We start from the raw sequence: 13,106 nt of genomic DNA, 5'->3' as shown, positions 1-13,106 counted from the left end.
TATGAAATACTAAAATCGTACAAATCGACTCGTGATTCGTACGAATCGAGTCAAAACAAAGTAAAAAATGAATCAACTTGGTGAATGACTCGGATTTGTTTCAGACAAGTAGCATGACGCATTCTTTGTGGTACGAGTCAGTCTGAGTCGTGTTCTGAGTCACGAGTTACAAAATAATTTAATAATTTTTTTATAACTTTTTATTCTTTTAAATTTATCTTTAAGTTAATATATAAATATAATACTATATTATTATAATACATACTTGTATATAATAATTGTATTATCAGATATCCTAACTCTTACGATTCGAGTTACGTGTCAAAAATCAAGATTTCAAGTCGAGTCAAAAACAACGAGTCGGCAACTATGCTTCTAGTGATAAAACTTGTGAATTTGAAAAACTTATTTGACAATAGTAATCTTCTTTCTATAATCTCTCATAAACCTTATTTCTTCTCTTTTTGTGTTCCTTTTTTCCGCATCCATCATGGAAGGTGCTAACCTTCTTTATTCTCTCTATGTGCTCCTTTTTATACATGTAGGGATGCTGGGGTCAAAATGACGGTAGGGGATTCCCTGTATGGTGATTCATAGAAGGAAGCACTTGATGATGTTACTTACTCACTTCTGTGGTGCATTTTTTTCAATTCTTTTTCATAAACTATTTTTCTGTGCATTTTAAATATTATTGCTTTAAGGCTATAGAAGAAAAACATCATGACGCTTTTGGTTTATTCAATTCTTTTAGTCGCAAAAAATAAAAAGTAACTTTTAGTTCATATATACAACTAATTACAAGTATCTAAAGGATATTATCATAACGATAGCTTTTTCTAAACTTGGAGTCTTAATAAAAGTTATAAATTAAATAACAATTTTGGGTTTGTTGATTTCATTTTGCTTTTGATATTTTGCATTTCTTTTATGATAAAATTTGTTTTTAAGGCTAACAAATGGATTTTATTAGTTGCAGTTAGTAATGGCAATGGGTTAGGATCGAGACGACGGGTAATGTCAAATCCGAACCTAATAAAGAATATACTATTCGAACCCGATCCGATAAGGATAGTTATTTATCAAGAATAATTACTAAGATTTGAGAAAGGATACCACTGGATGTTGATACTTTAAGAAAAGGATGCGCAAGTTGTGGACTATAGATAGAAAATTAGTTTATATTAGTGTGAAACATTGTATTTATAGAGGTTGGATATAAATAAAAAACTAATAGTATGTAGGTATAGTTATTGATATTGGGTCGGGTCAGGTCAAGTCAGGGTAAGTATGTCTGAGTCCATACCCGAATGGGTTCAGGTATTTTCATCGAGTATCAGGTTTCCTCATCAAGTCGGGTTTTTTTTCATCCGTTGCATGTTAAATCTAATTGTGTGGGAGATTGTGAATAAAAGTTTACTTAGGAAAAAAAAAAGTTAAATCTCAACCACATTTTTTACTTGAGTCATAACTAGTTCCAATTAGTTTTTTTTTTAGAACAGCTAGAATTTTATTAATATGCTTCGGCAAATTAATATGCTTCGGCAAGACGCCTAAGCAATAAAAAAAAAAGTTTCAATTAGTTTAGTCTCAAGTATCAGCTAGATGGTATCCACGTTATAAAATTTATCATTTTTGTAATATCATGTGTAACTTTTTCTATTTACTATTTTTAAGTACTCATTTTTATTAACGACCGGGCTTCAAAATTGGTTGGGGTATCGTTACCAATTCGGTCCAAAGAATAAAAAGTTCCCATCTAATTTATTTTTTTTTTGTTTGTTTTTTTTAGACATTACCCGTTAGCTACCTACCTAATATTCCAATTTTCCAAAGTCTTCCTCTATCGTTGACCCAAACAACATTCATTAAATTCAACCACAAATCACATATCGACACCATTCCACCGACCCTACATCCACAATTATCATTACTTAATTTATTCACTTACATCAATTCATTGACTATTTCAACTCAATACCTTGCCTACTAATTCAAAAACAAATATCATCTTACATCTATGCATTATATGATTGAAATCCACACTTTTCTTGCCATTTAATCAACTTTCTTTTCAAAACTTCATCTTTTAAACTCAAAAACCATGTCATCCAAACATCTTTTCTTGATTTTCATCCTTGTAATTTGTCAACAAATATTGATCAAAGCCCAACAACCATACATTAAGAAGTTGAGCACAAACTGTGGTATAAGAAATGCTTCAACTTCTGTTCTTGGCTATTCATGTAATGGTGCTAACAAAACTTGCCAAGCTTATCTCACTTTTCGATCCGAACCACCTTACAACACGGTTGCCTCGATTTCTAGCCTTTTGAATGCAAACATAACTCTGCTTTCACAACTCAACTTGGTTTCCGAAAATGCAACTTTTGGAACAGGTGAAATGGTACTTGTCCCAACAAAATGTTCATGTCTTGGTGAATTCTATCAAGCTAATGCAAGTTATATCATCCAAGCTAGAAACACGCCTTTTTTAATCGCGAATAATACGTTTCAAGGCTTATCGACTTGTCACGCTATACAAGTTGAAAGACATAATCTTACTGTTGATATATATCCTGGTCAAAGACTTATTGTTCCTTTAAGATGTGCTTGTCCAACTGAAAAACAAGTTGCCAGTGGTATTAAGTACTTGTTATCATATTTGATCACTTGGGGACAGACTGTTTCGGGCATAAGTGCAAAATTTGGAGTAGATACAGGACTAACTCTTGAAGCTAATCAGCTTTCAGAACAAGATTATAACATTTACCCTTTTACAACACTTTTAGTCCCTCTGTCTAGCCAACCTTTAAAGTCGCAAACTTTATCTCCCCCAACGCCACCAGCAACGTCGCCGCCACCGTCACCACCTCCTCCTAGTATATCCGCTAGTGATCATAAATGGGTATATATGCTTGTTGGAGTCCTTGGTGGGGTTAGTTTCACAATTTTCATTGGGTTTGTTGCTTTTTGGTTTTGTTACTTAAAGAGAAAGCAAATTAGTCCACCTATGATTTCTTCTGCCTCTCAAAGCTTTGAAGCAATTGAGAAACCAGGAGATAAGAAGTTGGATATTGACGAAGACTCAGATTTTATGGAGAGTTTAAATAGCATAGCTCAATCTTTAAAAGTTTACAAATTTGAAGAACTTAAGTCAGCTACACAAGATTTTAGTCCTAGTTGTTTGATTGAGGGCTCTGTTTATCGAGGTACGATTAAAGGAGACCTTGCAGCCATCAAGAAAATGCATGGAGATGTGTCGAAAGAGATCACATTGCTTAATACTATCCACCATCATAATATCATCCGGCTATCAGGCGTTTGTTATCATGATGGCCATTGGTACCTTGTTTATGAGTATGCCGAAAATGGACCCTTAAGTGATTGGATCGGTTATAATGGATTAAGCGTCAACAAATCGTTGACCTGGATGCAGAGAGTTCAAATCGTTTTAGATGTAGCAAATGGGCTTGATTATCTGCACAGCTATACTACCCCTGCATATGTATACAAAAATATGAAGAGTGACAATATCCTTCTTGATAGTGATTTCAGAGCCAAGATTACAAATTTTGATTTGGCAAGGTCTGCTGAGGGACAAAATGGTCAATATGCACTGACTCGACACATTGTTGGTACTAGAGGTTACATGTCACCTGAGTATTTGGAAAACGGTTTGATTTCCACAAAGCTTGATGTTTACGGGTTTGGAGTTCTGATGCTTGAATTAGTAACAGGAAAACATGTTTCTGATCTCTATGAGAAGGTAAATAAGGACTTATCCGAGGTTTTGAATGAGTTTCTTGATGAAGAAAATGTACAGGGAAATGAAAAGTTGACCGATTTCACTGACCCAAGTCTCCAAGGGAATTATCCTTCGGAACTAGCCATATCTGTGGTCAGACTGATATATGGCTGCCTAGATAAAGATCCATCCACTCGACCGGATATGAATGAGGTTTCACAATGTCTTTCAAGAATTCTGACCGCTTCACAGACTCGACAAGCATCCATAACCATTTCGGTTCAAGATGATTTTGTAAAATGATTCATTGTGTATATTATTATATGACTATATGAGTAAGATCACTATGATCCATTTATATGGTGTAAATCTGCAAGATTGCTCGTGTCAACTTTTTTTTGTTATACTTCCATCTGTTTTTCATCTTTTGAAGTGTTTGGATTTTAAAAAATATGCAAATAAACCAAGTATATTCAACACACATTATAACAGAAAATTTTTACAATCTGCTAACTTAATATGAGTAATCACACGGTAATATACGAGTATATTTGCACATTTCAACGAGCTACTACTGGACTGATAATATGAGGACCTTCTGTCTCCAAACCTGAAGAGGTCCAAGATGTTTCATACATTTCGGTCGACGATTGAGTAAGAACAGACAGATTAAACACTATTTCTGTCATTCCAGGCCTATCTGCAGACTTTTCTGATGTGCAAGCTCTAGCTAATGACGCCATGTTCAAAGCACCCGCAATCGGGTAAAAACTTCCTAGATTTGGATCCATCCATGACCTCAAATTGTCTTCTCTCGTCTCTTCGACTTCTATTACCTTCCGTATTTCTTTCCATGACATGCAAATCTCTCCATCGTCTTTCGTTTCCATTGCTTTCTTTCCTGAAAGCAACTCCAGGAGAATAACTCCGAACGCAAAAACATCAACCTTTAACATGATTGAACTTATTGCAGGTCTAGCTGCAGAAAAATTTCCAATTTTGGCCCTGAAAGTGGTATCTAGAAGTATATTACTTGTTCTGAGGTCTCTGTGGGCTATGCTCGGTTGACTGTGTTCATGCATATATTGAAGTCCATTAGCGATATCTAATGCTACATTCAATCTTTGAGACCAAGAGAGAATAACATCAACAGCAATGCCCAAAGAAGAAGGTCTTGGAAACAGCCATTTATCGAGTGATCCGTTTTCTGCATACTCATAAACCAGATAACAATTCCCGTCAAAATCATTGGAGATGCCCATTAACTTCACAAGATTCATGTGGTTTACTCTCTGCAAAATCTTTAGTTCCTCAGTTGCATCTCTCAGTTTCTTCACTGCCAAATTCCGACCATGGATTGTGGCCTTGTAAACTGACCCTCCAATTCGGTACCTTTCACTGAGGTTCATGGTTGCATCCATGATCTCCTTTCTGTCATACATGATTGGTTTGCTTAGGTAGCCTGAAACCCCTGGAAGCAACTTATCTTGATTGTTTTTCACAGGTAACATAACTTCTTGTTTTGAAGCTTTTTTCATGTGCAGAAGATCAGTGAACTCAAAAGAAGACTCATTACGAGCCAGGATTCTCTTGGTTTTACGCAAACGATATTTGTGAATTAAAACCCACGATAGAATGAAAAGAAAGAAAGATACAACAATTCCTAAAATGATCAATATCAAATTAATCTTTTTTGACTTTTTACTTTTTGGAGAGACGCGTTGAGGTGGAGGAAAGAACGGTAATTGAGAGACGGGTATAAGAACTGGAAGAGATACAGCAGCAGTAAAATTACGGAAATTATTCTCGCTTGCAACATCATAAGAGCTTGTATTAAACATAAAGCTCACAGGTAAGATTTCATCTTTTGGTTGCCATACATAAGTAATAAGGTATTTATCTCTGTTCTGTAACTGTGCAGGACACTTACAGAGCAAAGGGAAAACGGCTTGATCACCAACTGTCAAATTGGTTGCTTTTAGAGTCGGGTTGAAGTTTTCATCGTCATGAAAATTGGTCAAATTTTGGAAGACAGTAGTGGCAACGACATAGAAGCTGTCGCCTTTTTTGATTTCATAGGTGACATTAGAGAAATATTTGGTCCCATTGCAGCTACAGGTAATGGGTATCAGCAAAAGCTGATCATAAAGTATTTCTTCATTTTCTGAGGTGAGATTGCTGGCTTCTGCTATACTCAAACGGCTGACACCAAAGAGATCGGATATATTCCCAAGATCCATATAAGGTGACCTGGCACGATATGTAAGGTACGTTTGACACGTACGAGGTGAGTCGGCAGAACACGTGAAGTTCGTGTCTGCGGATGTTGCCAAGACATAGAATGGATAAACTAAGAACACAGAAAGAACTAGCAATGAAAGATATGAGAATGCCATGCTAATAACCCTCTTGAACAGGAAATTTAATCTAAGCTTTGTATTATGCATTAGGATTATGGAAGTCGCTATCACTACTAGTATTAGGTAGCTTTCGGTTCTTAATATTAAAATGATTCCATATGTAATATGGACATAATCTTTATGACTTTCTTGAGTTATTAACTAAGATAATGCCAATAAGTGTGTAATATATTCGTGTAAACACATATAAAAACTAATTTAAGCCGGCAAGATATGATGTTTGCTGCAGCATATTAGCCAAAGTTGTCTGGTTAGAACCTTTCAAAAGGAGTTTTAACATTTTTGTAGAGGATAACCAAGAAAAGACAAGATAGGAATATTGACAGATTTTGGAAGAATTTTAAAAAAGAATCTAAGTTGGAAATAATTAAACCTGATTTCCATATCTAGACTTTCTATTTACATTTACCCTGGAGAGAGGATGACAAGATTACTCAAGAAATTTTTAAGGCATTAAATTTAGGATTGATACTTATATTTAAGGATTTGAAGCAGTCAACTTTAGGCTCTTGATAAAAAGTACATAACTGAGGTATTGTATAAAAGAGTGACACATGTATTTCTATAACATAATTAATTACTTTCCCTATATATCGACAGTTGTAGAAAGCACAAAATGAAAACCTGTAATGCCGCTTTCATACAGTTCTTTATTAGATCTTTTGCTCCTTTACTTCTCAAGGCCATTAGCAAGGAAATCGTCCAGTAAGTCGAATATGGTCAAGAGTGCTTCTCAGACCGTACTTGAGCACAGCCTTGTTACCTTCTCGGAACCCGTCTCCATAAGCTGCAGAAGTATCAGACTCTATCTGATGTTTAAAAAACTCACCTAGTTGCTTCTCGAACTCGGACCTTTTGCCTTTTTTTGATGATACAGGTACTGGTGCAGATGAAGATGATGAAGCAACACTAGTCCCACTAGAACCAGCAATGATCTCAGAGTCTAACCACATATGAGCAAGAACTTGGCAGATTCCTTCTTCAACATCAGGAGGCAAATTAGAGTATCCTGTTTATTCCATGAGAATAGCACATCATAGGTACTTATTCTTAAAGCTAAGCTCCAGTTATGAGAAAAGCAAGTTGAAACATAGAGATAATTAAGGGTGGAATGGACATTTCGTTACACAAATTGTTAACTAATAAATAAAAAAGAGAAAGCAAGAACCTTTAAGCCGAAGCCATGCATGCATCATCTCATGAGCCAAAATTGAGCCTGTTAGCAACCTGAATTCATGAAGGTTTAAATTAAATGATTTGTTTTATGACTTTATCAAAGCATGATTATTATCTGGATACTGGAGGTGGCAGATTGTACGGGCTGGACAGGTTGGGTAATGGGTCAAAAGGGTTTAGGTTAAAAAAATCATTTTATAGTACATGTCGAAACGTGTCGGATTGGCCCAAAACACTTCTTTATCCATATTGTAAGCAAATACATAAATAAATAAATACATTAAAAAACGATTACAACAACTATATTAATACAATAACATCTTAAATATTTGAATAAATTGTGTTGGGGGGGGGGTTGTGTATGCGTTTGAACTACATCGAGGTTGTAAATATCAGTTATCGGTTTATTATCGGTTGACCCCCGATAAGTGATAAGTAGGATATATCGGGGATATATCGGGTATCCTAAATTGTAAAGGAATTTTTCTAAAATTTATATATATACTAACAATATATACAATGTGTAATGCAAATTGAAAAGTAAGACACTACAAAAGTAACTTATTGGCTTATTGCAACTGGAATATGAAGTAATAAAAAGTAATTACAAGTTTACAACTTGAAATTATAACAAAAAGGAAAATAAAGAAAGTATAGGATAAAGAAATTACTTAACTAATTACAACTCGAAATAAAGAATTGTTGAAGATGAACTCAAATAATAAATAACTAATTGATAATTAACTACAAAATAGAAAAGAAAAAAAAGTAACAAACTTACTGGAGCATAAATAGCTGTTGCCAAAGGTGGATTGGCCAGCGGTGGATCCGCCGGCGACTGGAATCGCCGGAAATCACAGCCACAGGTAGGCCGGGGGTGGGGAATAGCGAGGTGGGGGTTTGGTGTGTGAGAGGCTGAAAATGGAAGCCAGAAACCCTAAAATCTTATTTTAACCTTTTTTTTTTAATAAAAAAGTCAACTTTTTTCGTTGACCGAAATGGCCGATAAGTTCCAAGATTGACCGAAATTTGACCAAAACGATAACTGGACCCGATAACTCATTTTTCGTATCAGTGAAGGACCGACATCCGATATATCACCAATATATCGGCCGAGATGGCCGATATTTGCAACACCGAACTACATATTGGGCAAACTTCTCACCTTAGCCATTTCACCAATTTCCTTTTCAGCTTTATTTGTGTGTTAGCCCTTTGACCCAATAATATGTAATCCAAACCAATCAATAGGGTTGAAATTGTGACATCTACTATATAGCAAGAAAAGATGACAACTTACCTAGGGAGACTATGCAAAATGAGGATGGCAGTCACTTCACATCTACGAACTAGCTTATAAGGCTCCGTAAAAATATCCATTATCCGGCCTGCCCCAACCCTTGGCCGCCTCATTATCTGTTATTTTAAGAAAATAAAAAAAGCATAACCAGCAAGGTCATAAAATATATTCCGACAAAAACCAAAAACTCCCGCTATTTTATAATGATCAAGATTCGTACAGTGCTTATGGTCTGCTCTTCTGAAAGGCAAAGTCCCCTTGTTTCAGACATGTGATGATGACCCTGCCAAGGATAAAAGATCAATTATTGAGGTCAAACACCTAAAATGTAATTTCAATAATGTAACACGTGCATTTAGCCTTACAAGTTTTTCTCCCTCCATGGCTTCATTTAATGCTTGTCTCTCAACCAACAGCAATGGAACTTGTTGCTCAATTTTCATATTTAATCCTTCATAAAATTCTTGAATTTCAAGATATAGGGGTTGACATTCATGAGTATCCATTATTGCAGAGTCAAGACACTCCAGACAAAGCTTTCGACCATCATCTAGCAAAAAATATTTCATGTCCCTTGGCTCCATCCTTTCGCAGCTACAACATCTAGGAGTCCTATCATGCTCATGGGCGGGGCAGTACTTTTGTAGCCAGAAAGGATGAGCCCGATATTCAATAAGACCACCGACATTTGTTGGGATCTGCGTATATTTATAAAGTTATCTTCATATAAAGGCTGAGTCTTAGGATTGAAGCGGACATATTAAAGTTGTATTTACGAAACCTATTGACTAGTAAAAACAGAAACTTACAAAGTTCTTGCAAACATCGCATTTTGGGTGATGGTGTTCTTTATAGCATGATTTATGGAACGGTCGGTTTTCAGACATAGAGAACTGCATAGGCGGGGAGGAAAGTCAAATTTAAACTAACCGTTTGAGTGATATCAGGCAAAAATGAATATTCTAATGCCAAAGCTAACTCATTTTTAAAAAAATTTAAATGCTTTAAAAGCCGTTAGGGTTTTAAAATTTAAAAGGAAAAAAGAACACCTTGTGAAAGAGCTGTAAACGATAAGTTTGACTTGGGGTAGAGTTGGACCTCATAATCAGATATTGGTAAGTTGCAAGCATGACAACGAAAACAATCTGGATGCCAATATCCTCCCATGCAACTCAAAAAACGCCCATGACCAATTTGGCCGTTGCAACCAGTGCATATCCTGCAACCCACATTTCAGATGAGATGAACTTATAAGAAGACTTATGCAGTTCAAACATAATTTCAATTCTATGTTGTTTCTGTGGTAACCTTGCAGCAACTTATAAATTTGCAGAATTCAGACTGTATAAAGTGTTTATAAAGAAATATCCACCTGTATACACCTTGAAAGAAATTTGGCAAACGAGGAAATAGGCTTCCGAAGTTATTTCGTGGTGGTGAGTCCACCTTTAAGCTTTCTTGAATAGCCTTGGCAAGCTGTTCATCTTCTTCCAAGTAAGACTCATCATCTGATAAACAACATCCTTATTTTATAATATGCTTTAATAAATAAGTAATTAGAAGAAAAAAACTGAAACAGGCCAGAATCTCTTAAAAACAAAAGTAGCAGCAAATACAACCTACCAATTACTGTTTTTCCTTTATGATCTTCTTTATTCGATCCTCTATTATGTTCTTCTGGAGATGGAACTAAATCCTTTTCAGCCTCTGCAGAGGAAATAAAATCATCCTCTGCTTCTTCTACACTGGAACGTGCACTTTTCTTATCGTCTTCTACAATTGAAAGTACACTTCTTTCGTCTTCTTCAGCAAGAGAAAGTGCAATGGCTCGATCGATTTCTTCATAATCAAAGTCCGACGATGCATCCTACATAAGACGTGATCAATGTAAGACAAATAGAACACACATTGTTTTAGACTATTGCAAGTAGTAATTGACATATCCATTAACAAATAAAGAAGGGGTCAGCTACCACTGTAGTAGGAGGCTCCTCCCAAATTTCATCATTTTCAAATCTCTCATGATAGTGCCCTTCGGTAACTCTATGACTGGAGCTCGAGCTGGACCCTTTTAATATTTTAGTAAGCCAGCCCATGCCACAAAGTGTTGTATAGAGTCAGGCTTGTAGATTGTTCTCTGCAAGAAAGTCATCGTTAGCAACATTACAAAACTCATACCACATATCAAGTTAAAAGATCTTCTCTTGGAAAAAGTTAAAAACAGTTACACAAATTGAAGTGTGGATAAAGATAACATCTTTACAACCATCAACCATGTGTAGGCCAAAAACACATACAATATGCAGATACTACATTCAATGATATCGTTTCCAGCCTGCGGGCTTTCCCATTTGTGAGTCACTTCTTTGTTCTCCCAACACTCAAAATTACAATATAGAAACATTTACATGGATAGATCAAAGTTCTTATTACAAATAACCAAGCAGACTTTAGATTTTCAAGCCAGTATGGTCTAAACAGCTAAAGTTTTAACTTACCCAAAGCCGAAACTGCATTCAGATATAAATATAAACTAATCAAAAAACACAATATATATGTATCTAGTCAAGATCAAACAATAAGTAATACTCCTTAGTCCGTACTATTAATTAATTTAAATAGTTATTAGACCAATTTTCTCAACTTTGCATTCATAACAAAGGGGTCAACTATATGATTGAAAAGAAAAACCCGGAGAGGGATCCATCATCCATGTTCAGCCTAACCGGTATTCCCATGGAAGTTTACGCGGTGGTACCAAAACCTAAGACTATTATGAGAGGATCCCTTACCACTAGACCACCTTATCAATATAATATAATATAATCACATAAAAAAGAGCTCAACTTCCACCAACCCAATCCAATATTTAAGGGCTCAACCACTACCATTAGTATACACATACAAACATACAGATATACATAATTTCAACTTATGATGTCAGAATATATAACAGATAATAATGATTATTGGAGTCAAAATCTAACCTTTATGCAATTCAAAGAATTCTCCACACCATAAACCAATGAAGCCAGAAATCATCAAAAGAGAATTGAAGTCCATTGAAAACCAAGATTTATGAGTGCCCACATTCTAAGAATACTCAACACCTGCTGAAAATGATATCAAATACAATAAAGGTAAGATCTTTATCGGAAGAAAAAAGTCAAAAAAAAAATACACAAGCTTGGAACAAGATTTGAACAAAAATGGTAAAAATAAAATCAGGGTAAACAACAAGATTATGTGGAACAGTATGAAGTTGAAAACTTTAAGGTAAAAAAAAAAAGATCATGAGATAAAAGATGGAGTGCCTTTGTACTTTGTAGAGATGTTGTTCGAGGATAGAATGAAAATGGGCAAACCAAAAAATGATGTTGAAATTGGGCACTTTTGTTCTCATTTTTTCCACTACTTTTAGTTCACTCACTACATGTCAAATTTGTGAAACCAACTGCCTACCATTTCTTTTGACTAATTGATGAAAGGCTAGAATGTGCGTTTGGTAAAGGGTTTCTTTTAATAACTTCAATAATTTTGTCATTATGTATTTATAGAAAAAAATTTGTATAGCTAAGGGGCGTTTGGTTCACAAAATGTTTTTGAAAGAATTGGAATTTATGAATGGAATTAGAATTTGAAGGAATTGGAATCTGAAAGTTTTTAAATCTGTCTTATGTTTGGTTGACGGAATTCATTGGAATTTATTTGATGGAATTGGAAAGTAATTTATGACAAATGACAAAATTACCCTCTATTTTTTTTTCATAAAAGATTTCCAACTGATTTTTGTGGGATGAAAAATAAGTTTTATGTTCACAAAAATATATTATATACTCTAGTTTTTATCTCCTCACACTATCCCATTTACCACCTAGTTCATTTCTTTTTTATTTCTTTTCTTTGACTTTCTCGTCCTCTGTAATCTGCATCCACCTTTCTTCCATTTTTTGTTCAAAATGAATCTATCACACACACACACACACACACACACATATATATATATATATCAACTAAAATAGATCATGTATTTTCATTCAATAGATCATCTCAATACTATATACAAAAGCATCATGTGTTGTTTGCCACGGTAAATGTGTCAGGTGGTTGTTGACGGTGGTCATCGGTGGTGGTGGTTGGTGGCGGTGGTTGGTGGCGGTAAGGTAGTGATGTATTGAGGAAGACGATGTTGTTGTTTACCATGGTACATGGTCAGGTGGTTGTTGACGGTGTAACTGGGTTCGGTGGTTGGCGGCGGTGGTTGGCTGGTTGGTGGCGGTATAACACTATAGCAGTGGATATGTTGAGGAAGACAAAGCTCAAGACATAGGTAAATATATTTTCATTATGCGGGGCTTTTTAGTAAAATTGTTTCAATTCCAATGGAATTGCAAAGTTTCCATTGATATTGTGAAGGAATTAGGAATTCTTTGTTTTAAGGAATTTGATGGAAAGTTTTGAATTC

At 35.2% G+C, this 13,106-nt stretch overlaps 3 protein-coding genes across 3 annotated transcripts; 1 reads left to right on the top strand and 2 right to left on the bottom strand.

The window, feature by feature from the left end:
- Nucleotides 1-2,083: 2,083 nt before the first annotated feature.
- Nucleotides 2,084-4,136, top strand: LOC122602620 (lysM domain receptor-like kinase 4). Its single transcript, XM_043775215.1, has one exon. It carries the CDS (start codon nucleotides 2,102-2,104, stop codon nucleotides 4,046-4,048), a length of 1,947 nt encoding a protein of 648 aa, XP_043631150.1. The 5' UTR covers nucleotides 2,084-2,101; the 3' UTR covers nucleotides 4,049-4,136.
- Nucleotides 4,137-4,196: 60 nt separating this feature from the next.
- On the bottom strand, nucleotides 4,197-6,305 carry LOC122602621 (serine/threonine receptor-like kinase NFP). Its single transcript, XM_043775216.1, has one exon. It carries the CDS (start codon nucleotides 6,190-6,192, stop codon nucleotides 4,306-4,308), a length of 1,887 nt encoding a protein of 628 aa, XP_043631151.1. The 5' UTR covers nucleotides 6,193-6,305; the 3' UTR covers nucleotides 4,197-4,305.
- Nucleotides 6,306-6,623: 318 nt separating this feature from the next.
- On the bottom strand, nucleotides 6,624-12,007 carry LOC122602622 (protein DA1-related 1-like). Its single transcript, XM_043775217.1, has 12 exons — nucleotides 11,964-12,007; nucleotides 11,629-11,754; nucleotides 10,615-10,778; nucleotides 10,265-10,508; nucleotides 10,014-10,149; nucleotides 9,740-9,860; nucleotides 9,451-9,534; nucleotides 9,007-9,339; nucleotides 8,862-8,924; nucleotides 8,642-8,757; nucleotides 7,334-7,392; nucleotides 6,624-7,174 (listed from the first exon to the last, which is right to left on the bottom strand). The coding sequence occupies exons 3-12, from the start codon at nucleotides 10,735-10,737 to the stop codon at nucleotides 6,852-6,854; spliced, it is 1,602 nt and encodes a 533-aa protein (XP_043631152.1). The 5' UTR covers nucleotides 10,738-10,778; nucleotides 11,629-11,754; nucleotides 11,964-12,007; the 3' UTR covers nucleotides 6,624-6,851.
- Between the last annotated feature and the right edge of the window lie 1,099 nt (nucleotides 12,008-13,106).

Source organism: Erigeron canadensis, chromosome 6 (assembly GCF_010389155.1).
Source record: "Erigeron canadensis isolate Cc75 chromosome 6, C_canadensis_v1, whole genome shotgun sequence".
Lineage (NCBI taxonomy): Eukaryota > Viridiplantae > Streptophyta > Magnoliopsida > Asterales > Asteraceae > Erigeron > Erigeron canadensis.
Note: the sequence above shows the minus strand (reverse complement) of the source record. Positions and strands in the feature narration are given on the sequence as shown.

Bases quoted from the DNA above. Each gene is read 5' to 3' on its own strand.
- LOC122602620 (XM_043775215.1), top strand. From the start codon at position 2,102: ATGTCATCCAAACATCTTTTCTTGATTTTCATCCTTGTAATTTGTCAA.
- LOC122602621 (XM_043775216.1), bottom strand. From the start codon at position 6,192: ATGCATAATACAAAGCTTAGATTAAATTTCCTGTTCAAGAGGGTTATT.
- LOC122602622 (XM_043775217.1), bottom strand. From the start codon at position 10,737: ATGGGCTGGCTTACTAAAATATTAAAAGGGTCCAGCTCGAGCTCCAGT. The intron at 10,509-10,614 runs GTAGCTGACCCC...CGTCTTATGTAG, and splicing joins AGGAGCCTCCTACTACAGTG to GATGCATCGTCGGACTTTGA. The intron at 9,535-9,739 runs GTCCAACTCTAC...CCGCCTATGCAG, and splicing joins TACCAATATCTGATTATGAG to TTCTCTATGTCTGAAAACCG.